Source organism: Mchenga conophoros, linkage group LG22 (genome assembly GCF_057382185.1).
Source record: "Mchenga conophoros isolate Kocher_MC1m ecotype Shallow Benthic linkage group LG22, M_conophoros_male_GT1.1, whole genome shotgun sequence".
NCBI lineage: Eukaryota > Metazoa > Chordata > Actinopteri > Cichliformes > Cichlidae > Mchenga > Mchenga conophoros.
Window position 1 is genome coordinate 13484003 of NC_140546.1, and position 9596 is coordinate 13493598.

General features: G+C 40.2%; 1 protein-coding gene across 1 annotated transcript; it reads left to right on the plus strand.

Annotated features, from left to right (window-relative positions):
* The first annotated feature begins 480 nt into the window (after window positions 1-480).
* On the plus strand, window positions 481-8513 carry LOC146548953 (sialidase-1-like). The gene is made up of 7 exons (XM_085262758.1): window positions 481-697; window positions 1066-1321; window positions 2274-2536; window positions 4691-4873; window positions 5281-5500; window positions 6420-6653; window positions 7245-8513. The coding sequence occupies exons 1-6, from the start codon at window positions 614-616 to the stop codon at window positions 6638-6640; spliced, it is 1227 nt and encodes a 408-aa protein (XP_085118884.1). The 5' UTR covers window positions 481-613; the 3' UTR covers window positions 6641-6653; window positions 7245-8513.
* The last annotated feature ends 1083 nt before the right edge of the window (window positions 8514-9596 follow it).

Below are 9596 nucleotides of genomic sequence, written 5' to 3' on the forward strand. Positions count from 1 at the left end.
CTAATCGTTGAGTCACTTCCGGTATTTCAGACAATCCATTTCCGTCAAGAGCCACTTGTTAATTTGTTGCGGACTTGTTAAAGTGTTTTCCTAAATGTTAGTTTGTTGTCAATTCTTTTATTTGTTTGTTTATTTTTTTTTATGTAAAAGTGCTTTCGGAAACGTTATTTTGTTGTTGATGTTGTACATGTGATTTGCACTTCCCTGCTTCTCTGTAAAACATCTATAATATTAGTTTAACTATGAAACTCTTCCTTTAATTATTAAGGAAGGATGTGCAAGGATGTGTAAAACTGTACAACATGCACAATACAACCTTGAATACGTATTACCTTTTTTAAAAAAAAGACATGATAAAAGTAACTGCATTATTTGCTTATGTAATGTAAATAACGATATTCTATAATCAGTCGTTAGGATTAAAAATTAAATCAAGTAAAGTTTCCTCTTTTATTTTGATAGGTGCTTTAGTCATGTGACCGTCTTTGTCATATGACTTATTGGGAAGATGTGTTGGTTAAAGAAGTAAGGCGAGATAAAAGAGAGGCTTTCGCGCGATCTTTGCTGTGTGTTTCTGTTCTGAAGAAGAAGAAATCCGAGAAGGAAGTCAAACATGGCAGCATGGCGGCTCTCTGCACTGTGGTTACTACTCTCTGCTTTGGCGTCTTCGTGTGTCCTCACCGTCAACCCTTCCCAGGTACAGTGCCTGTTATTACCTGCTTATTACCGGGTTATAGCAGCATGCTGAAGCCCTGCAGTGTGTGCGGTGGAGCTGGTGACGTGTTAGCTAAGGTTGGTTAGAGTGAAATCGATTCATTAAAGGTTAAATGTTAGGCTTTTTGTTTCTTTTTCTCTAGAACTTGCATGATTTGGGGATTTCTAAGGTATAAATAATTTTTAGGTAAATGTTGCAGTTGAATAAAATAAAATAATTTCCAAAACTCGAAGCACGATCACATGACACCTAAAGTATGCTGAAGATGCTCTTGGCCAAACTGGTTTTGCCTGTAGATACTTCTCAGTCATCCCTGACTCTTTTTATCTGCCCTCCTCCCTGCTGTTCAGATTGATCCCCTGGTGTTTGAGGAGCAGCTCCTGTGGGTGAGTGGGTCCCTCCTCCCTGCTGTTCAGATTGATCCCCTGGTGTTTGAGGAGCAGCTCCTGTGGGTGAGTGGGTCCCAGGGCCAGGTGAATACCTACAGGATCCCGCTGCTCACCTTCACCCCCAAAGGAAGCCTGCTGGCGTTTTCAGAAGCCAGGAAGACTTCTTCTGCTGACCGTGGAGCGAAGTTCATTGCAATGCGGCGCTCCACAGACAAAGGCAAGACTCAGCTGAGTCAAACTAACAGCCTGTATACGTGCATTTGATCACAAGTCAGAGCAACACAGAGGGTCAAAACATGCAAAACTTCACTTTTAAACAAGACTGGGAAGTGGAAGCGCTGGGAAGAAAGGCAGACGTCAAAGCCAAATGCAAAAAATAATAAATAAATAAACAGATAAAGGTGTTAAAACACTTTTGCATCATTTTTGCTACATCTGTAACTTTTGTGCAAATTGTTTAGGTTTTTTTTTCTGGGGGGAAAAATCACACTGATGATGTAGAAGTCTCAAAAACTAACATAAAAGAGGTATCAAATACAATACACTGGAAATGAGCAATCAGCTAATACCTGTCGTGAGCCATGACAGCATTTATTTTTTACCTCTGCTCAAGAGGTTGTGTTTTTGGTAGCATCATCGCTCTGTCTGTAGACACGATAGCTTAAAACGTTAAGAAGGATTTGTAGAAGAGCAGCACAGTCATGATTCATTTGTCCATCCCCCTGAAAACTCTGAAAACTGTCCCTGTGTTAACCTCATGTGCGATTAAAACAATTACGGTGCAGCGCGATGCAGAGACTCACACACCTGTCTTTGATGTTTGCCCTCTCTGTGGAGACCAGTTCAGTTAAGAGACATGTGCCATTATCATTAGCATCAGTCAGTTTTTGCAGCAGATATTTGGTTTTACAAATATTTTCAAAATTATGTCACACATGTCACAGTTTTAGCCCTGGTTTGTAGAAAAAAACAGCAATACAACAGCTTGATTGCATAAATTCTCGTGATTGAGCCCCAAACATAAAACTGAAATCTTGGTTTTAAAAGGAGAAAATGCACAAAATTAGTGGAAAATATAGACAAAAAAAATTCAGAGTTATAACACAACTGTTCCGTGAGTAGAAAGTTAAATCATAAAACGTCAAATTGAACAATTTATCATCTTCCAGGAGCCACCTGGTCCCCGACCAGCTTCATCGTCGATGACGGGATGAAGCCGGACGGCCTGAACTTAGGCTCCGTTGTGGTGGACGAGGAAGTGGGCTCAGTGATTCTGATCTACGACGTGTGCTTCTACCTCGACCACTGCAGCCCACCCAGCATCATGATGGTGGAGAGCCGGGACGACGGCCTCAGCTGGACCCCGCCCAGAAACCTCTCAGTTACGCTCGGGGTGAAGAACTTCATTCCCGGGCCGGGCCTCGGCCTCCAGGTGAGAGAGAGTCATGTGACACTGAAGTGAGTGAACTTCTCAAGATGTAAAATGATTTCAATGACCTTTAAGCCAGATTCATTTTTATTTAGATCATGTGAATCCTGACAGCTCAGTATTTCCATGAAAGTCATAAAGTAAGATTTTACTGCGTGGCTTTCCACCTCTGTAATTATGCATAATTTTGCACGTGTGTGCAAACTTAGTGCACTGGTTTGGCAGTATGAATCTTTTATTGTCAGTGAAAAGAGTGTTTTTTGTGCATTAGAAGCACCAAGGCCCTTATTGAATCTGCTGATGGATCAGATCGTTAATCTTGATCAGTTTTCTGTGTAGAAGGAGAGCTGTCCTGCACTGCTTTATTATCTCTGTGTAGAAACACTTTCATGTGTGCAAAAGGCTGCATTGCTGTGAATTTAGCAGCTAGCTTTAACAAAAGGAACTGATGAGCCTGGAGGTTAAGTGATGGAACAGTTTGGAGCTGGTTCTCGATTCCTGTCTCTTTTTTTTATCCTGTCCAAATTAAAGAAGTGAGAGCAGAGATCCTCATAGCTTCAAGCTCAGACAGAAAATGGTCAGTATAGCACCTGAAAGTGCAACAGTTTGGCACAACAGGGTTTAAATCCCTCATGGAGAACCAGTTCATTACAAATGAACTTAGTGTTATAAACTGAGCTGCCTGGTTTTGTTTTTGATGCCATATCACAGCCTCTCTCAGGCGCGTTGTTCGTCTTTTCTTGTTGAGGTCAAATGATCCACCATGTAAAAGTGCCGACATGTATTCAGCCTCGGCGTCACAAGCTGAAACTCACCGACCATGTGCACGCCTGACCTCGTGATGCCACGTGTATCATATTCCATACAAGCTATTCTCAGTTTCTGTGACCTCAACATTGTCATAGACAGATTAGTTTTTCCTGAAAATGCAGAATCAGTTACACAAAAATGCCTGATGTTGCAAGAATTGTCACGGTTCTGGTTCATTTTGACCCAGCGTTTTCAGTTCTCTGAGATTTTTGTATAATGTCGAGTTCATTAGTGATTTATTTCCATGGTTCCTAGGTTTTGATCCCTTGCCCCTCGTGTTTCTCTGTGCCCCCTCTGTTCTGTGTTTAGTTTTCTCTGCCCGTGTGTTCCCTCTGTGTAAAGTCCATGTTTCTTGGTCTGTGTCTTCGAATGTGTGAGTTTCCTGTTTTATTCTGAAGGTCTCTGTCTCATATGAGTGTTTTCAGCTTTACGTCTGTGTAAAGTTTATTCCTCCCAGTTTAGATTATCTTTTGTTCCGTTTTGCCATTCTCTCCTTGTGTTTTATTTTGCAATAAACCTCCTTCGTATCTCAGCGAGTGCCTGCTCTTGGGTCCTCATTTATTTCCCCACACAGTTAGCCATGACAAGAATGATGCAAATTTAAACTCATATATGCAAACTAATATTTTTTCTTTAAAAAAAAAAACTTTTCTGGTAAAGATTTAATAGTTCACAGGTGATCAACAGGTGTTACTGCTGTTAATGTAAAAAAACAACAACTATATTTGGCGTTTATACGTTTTAAGATATAGTTTGTGGCTTGTTAGTTTTTATTCTAGAAAGGACAGAAGAAAGAAACCAGGAAAGCTATGGGAAAAATTCAAACCTGGGCCTAAGGAATAACCTTATCACATATGGTTTACCTGCTGTACCAGCGCCCAGTTTGAACTCGAGTGCTTTTATTGCTCTAATTCAGAGGGAATAAAAAAAATCTACTTCTTGGCTTACTGCTTTTTTGCTCTACTTAAAATGTAAGTGACCTGTATCTCTAAAGCAGATAGATTTGGAAAAGATTTTGATGACTTTAAACAATTTTCACAGTTAAAGCATAATAAAAAAAGACTTAAAAACTGAAACAAGAACCTAAACAAGGAACAAATACTTGAGGTTGCAGGAGAGCACAAAAACAACAACATGCATAATAAACCCCCCCCAGATTCATTCAGTCATTACTTTTCAGTTTAAAGCCTCGGTAAACCCAAAAAGTTTGCTTTTTAAATAGAAACCTTTAGGTGTTTAGTGATCTACTCAGATGTAATACTATGCACTGATAAGAATTATAACAGAGGTCACGATGCTGACTCTGATCACCATCTTTCTTCCTGTTTTGTCTGCTCTGGACTACAGAAACGCTTCAATCCTGCAAAGGGGAGGTTGGTGGTTTGCGGTCACGGGACGCTGAACGGCGACGGTGTTTTCTGCATCCTGAGCGACGACCACGGGGAAACCTGGTACAACGGTGCGGCGCTGAAAAGCATCCCCTACAACCAGAAGAAGAAACCACAAGACTTTAACCCTGATGAGTGCCAGGTAAGAGGTATCCAGGAAAATGTGTCACTGGGATTAAAAATGTCTTTTTTTGACAATGATCCAACAGACACACAGCTACCACACAGCACAAACAAGTAAACACTATGATGATGTAAAAGAACATATAAAGAATATAAAAAGGTTAAGTTTTAAATTGATTTCAGTGTGACTTTAAGAGAAATCACATTTACCAAAGCAGTATTTTCACATTCCTATAAAACTGGATGAAACTTCCACATAGTTACCTGCTTTGCCAGTTTCAGTTCCTTCTGTAGATTCTATGAACTGGCATCATAGTAAAAGAGAAGTTCATAAAATGTGATATCACTAAAGCTAGGTCTGTGCAGTGACACACACAAGCATTAACACAAGCATTTAGTCTTTTCTCTCCGTCTCTTCTTCTCCAGCCCATTGAGTTGACTGACGGCACCATCGCCATCAACGTGCGGAACCAGAACAGATACCACTGTCAGTGTCGCATTGTGGTGCACAGCTATGATGGAGGGTTGACCCTGCCCTTGGAGGGCCTGATCTTTGACGAGGCACTGGTGGATCCTGTAGTGGCAGCTGGAACTCTGCAAAAAGAGGGCGTGATCTACTTCACCAACCCCTGCAACGAGGAAAAGAGTGAGAAGCGCTAAACTCTAGTAAACAAAGCACTTTAATTCTGTAGAAGCACAGTTTCTAGTTTTGTATGCAGTACTTTTGTTTATTTTAAGTAAAGATATAGTTACACTGATCTCTCCTCATACGAAATGTTCAGCTTTCACACAGTTTTTTTATACTCTTGTCTCTGTATGATGTCAAAGAGAGCAGTTAGCTCAAAGGACAGAAAGGGAGGTAAAATGTCTTGTTTCTAATAGTAGATGAACTGAAGGGCTGCACAAAGGCCCAAATAAAATAAAGAACGATTGTTTTGATGAGTAATTCTCTTCCAGAGTTTAATAATCAAAATATGGAGCCGATAATGAGGATAAGTCCTCTTCCAGTGAACATACACTGTTCAAAAACACTAATGGAGCACAATCTTGAAGAATGTCAGTAGACTCATTTTGTAGTGCTCTGGCAGTTGCACAAAGGAGCAGAGACTACGTCCCTGCCTAGCTCCTCATGTAACCTCCCCTGTCTCCTGGTATCTCCTCCACACTCTTGAGACTGTACTGGGTGGCACAGCAAACCTTCTTGTGGCACATATGGATGTGTCACTGAACTATCTGTGCAACCAGAGTACCAATAGTGAGAAGGACACTAACACAGAGCAACACTACAGAAAAATCAGAAAGGATGGATAAGGCGAGAGCAATGGTCTTTGCAAAAGTACTCCCTTTTTTGGTAGTTTGTCTCCTCGTTGCCTCTCATGTTGTCACTTTAATTTGCACCAAAGCAGCCGAAATAGATTCACAATGGTTTATGCTCTCTAAGTGGAGAGATTGAGATACGATGATCGAGGATTCCCTTAATGCTTTTTTTAATTGAACTGAAAACTCTCTAAGATTTATGTTATAAAGTTGGGTGATCGAGTAAATAACCTCATAATCTCCCTCAGGAGTGAACCTAACCTTGAAATGGTCGCTGACAAACGGCAAATCTTGGGAGAAGGAAGCCATGCAGATATGGGCGGGACCGAGCGGCTATTCCTGCATCACTTCACTGGACAGCGGTTCTGCAGAGGACCGCAAGTACATCTTTGTCATCTACGAGAAAGGCCACAATCAGTATTTCGAGACTGTCTCGTTCGCCAAGATCCACCTGTATAGTGGCCATTAAAGCAGACGAGAAGGTAGGTAGAAAATGTCAGAAAATATTATTAAATCCTTTACTTAAACATCCAAAAGTTCATGAAGTACATCTAATGTGTCCTTGCACTTAGATAAGAAAAGCACGTACATGGCTATTTGCACAAAAATAAATATAACCTTTTAAAATGTTCCAGTGAAATCAGAGAGCGCACTTCGAGTATTTAAAGTTCAGTGTGAAGTTAAAATGGCCTGTGACCTGTTGTTGTAATTACTGTGTTTAAATGTAATCAAAGAGCAGAGGTAAGCAGGCAGCGTTTGCAAGAGAACCCTCGAAATAAACATAAATGTTGCTCTCTTCTGTTAACTGAGGAGGACCGTGCGACTTTTCATGTAAGATGCACTGTGCAAAAATTAGTAAGAGAAGAAAATTACGCTTGATACATGGCAGCACGCTGCGATGATCAAAATCAAGACGCTTCGGGTGGCAGAAGAAGCATCCATTTAAACTATATCACCCCAACACGCAGAGACAAAGTTGTGGATGAGAAGCCGGGTTTACGTCTGTTCATTTGTTGTCTTATGCAGAACAGTGTGAACTGTCTAACAATATTTACACCTGTTTTCTTTCTCAGATTGAAACACTGCAAGAAAACTAAGAGGGTTTTTTAATCCATCGAATTTCTCAGGAACGCAAAGAGACTTTAAAAACGAATTTTATGATGTCAAAAAAATGGAGAGACAAGGATCTGCACAATGAATGTCACGCTATTTTTGATTAAAAATCTTTTTTTAAATTTTTTTTTCTATCCTTTACATTTTCCAAAGCTGATGTATGTCACAGCTCTTATGTGTGTTTTGGTAAATAGCTGCAGAGCCACAATATTCTGACAGACTCCTGACCTCACACAGGAATGATGAAGCAAGAGATGCTGAAAAAACTACCACCCTTTCTTTTCTGAGCTACCTTTCTGATATATCATTGAAATGACGGTAAAACTGACACAGTCATAGACATCTGGCTTTAACCAGGCCACGACGCATGCACAGTGTTGCCAAAATCTAGAGCTGCATAGAGACGAAGTGAAAATGCAGTTAAAAGTCCACAATTTATGCGCACCTTCACATTTTTCAAAGCTGCGGGCCAAATGGAGTCTGTGCCAGTCTGATTCTAGCCCCCGGACCTTATCTTTGACACCCCTGGTGTAGTCACATAAGTGAACTTCTTAAATATACAAGATGCCTCAAATTCTGAAATCAGTTCTCCTCTTAGAAAACTGATGTAAAATATTAAATTCAGGTACTTGTGTGATCGAATGTGTGAAAAAAACAAGGTGCTTAATGTAACCAAAGGAATTATATTTAGATTTTTATAGAAAATGCTGCATTTTTTTTTTTACCTGTGGGTTTTAAATGTCCAGCTGAGTCCATTAGATCTGCTGTAATAATAATAATAGTTTCCTTGTGTACTGTAATTGCATTAAGCAACACTTTTCTGGTCTTACTGACCACTCTGAGCACTTTAAAATACAAGTCGGGTACATTAAATGTGCGGTAGCTGATTTTCTTCCTTGTAATGAAATTGTTCTTGTTTCTGTTTCTATGATGGAAAATGTCACTTTATGTTTTTCTCTGAGTGCCTGTTTGATATAAATATGGCTCTAATGTAGGAAAGAATTTCCTTTTTTCACAGTTTTAAATTGTAAAATGTTTATTACTTTTATTTTCCAACATACTTCTGTTTTTATTGTTTATTCAGGGATTTAGTTGGGATGTGAAAACACGGGGAGGATCTTTACTAATCAGCTGTACGGCAAATCAACAAATAAACTGTTTCATGAAGTTGTACATGTGAAGTTGGATTTTTTAAATATTATTTTAAATAAAATCTTCTTTTTACTTTCTGCATTTTTCTGCATCATTTTTGCAAAGTGAGTTTTTAATCTGAGTGGTTTACATTTACCTGTGTGTGTTTGTGTGTGAATGACGTAATAAAACTGTGTTTGTATGTAAGGAGAATATGTTGTCGTTTTAGTTATCTATTGTAAATGTCCAGTTGGGTTAAGGATGGCTACTATTTATAGAATAAATAAACGATCCTGATCATTGCAAGCATAGAAAAAAAGTCATAGATCTACAATTTAACCCTTAAAATATGCTGTTTATTGGCCAACCACACAGGGAAATGCATCCACATGACACTGTATTATGCAGAATTGTCATGGTCTCCGTGCCTGCCCGGTCGGCCCCACAAGGCTACATTTGCTGTTTCTGTTCTCTCCCTCTCTGCCTGGACGGAGCTCACTGTGGGCTCCCGCCCTTGGCCCACACACACACCTGACAACAATCACCTGTCATCACCGGGAGCACTATTTGAGGCTGGAACACAGATCCTCTCGTCGCTGGAGGATTGTACTACTGACGTTAGTGTTCTCACAGCTCCTGTGGACTTGTGCTTCATAATTCGTGATTTGTGATTAGTTGGTGACTTTCCTTCTCTTCTGCCTCAGATCTCTCCCCCCCCCCCCGGACCTGCGTCCTCCCTGCCGTGTGAACGTGTGTGAGTGTGAGCAAAGAAGATGTGAGCGAGTGTGAGAGAGCTACCCTGTGATTCCCCGGAGTTTTAGATCCCTTCCCTGTACATACATTGCACTGGCACTGTAAATAAACTACACCTTGGAGACACCTAACCGCTCTGCGTTTGAGTCCCTGTAACCAGATCGTGACAAGAATATATAAACTTTATGTTTTATATGTATCTAAATCTTTATGCATACACTCTTTGAATAAAATCTAAAGAACAGTTTGAAGGAGGGTCATTAGTGCCCACTGAGCTGATGTTTGCAGCTTCACTAGTTAAATGTAAAGGATTGTTTTCTGCAGCTGATTTGAGTTTTTTGGTCTGTGGTTCTGTGGTGTGTATGTGCACGATTTCATGATTATCTCTGTACAGCAGAGGTGGGACCAAGTCATTGTTTTGCAAGTCT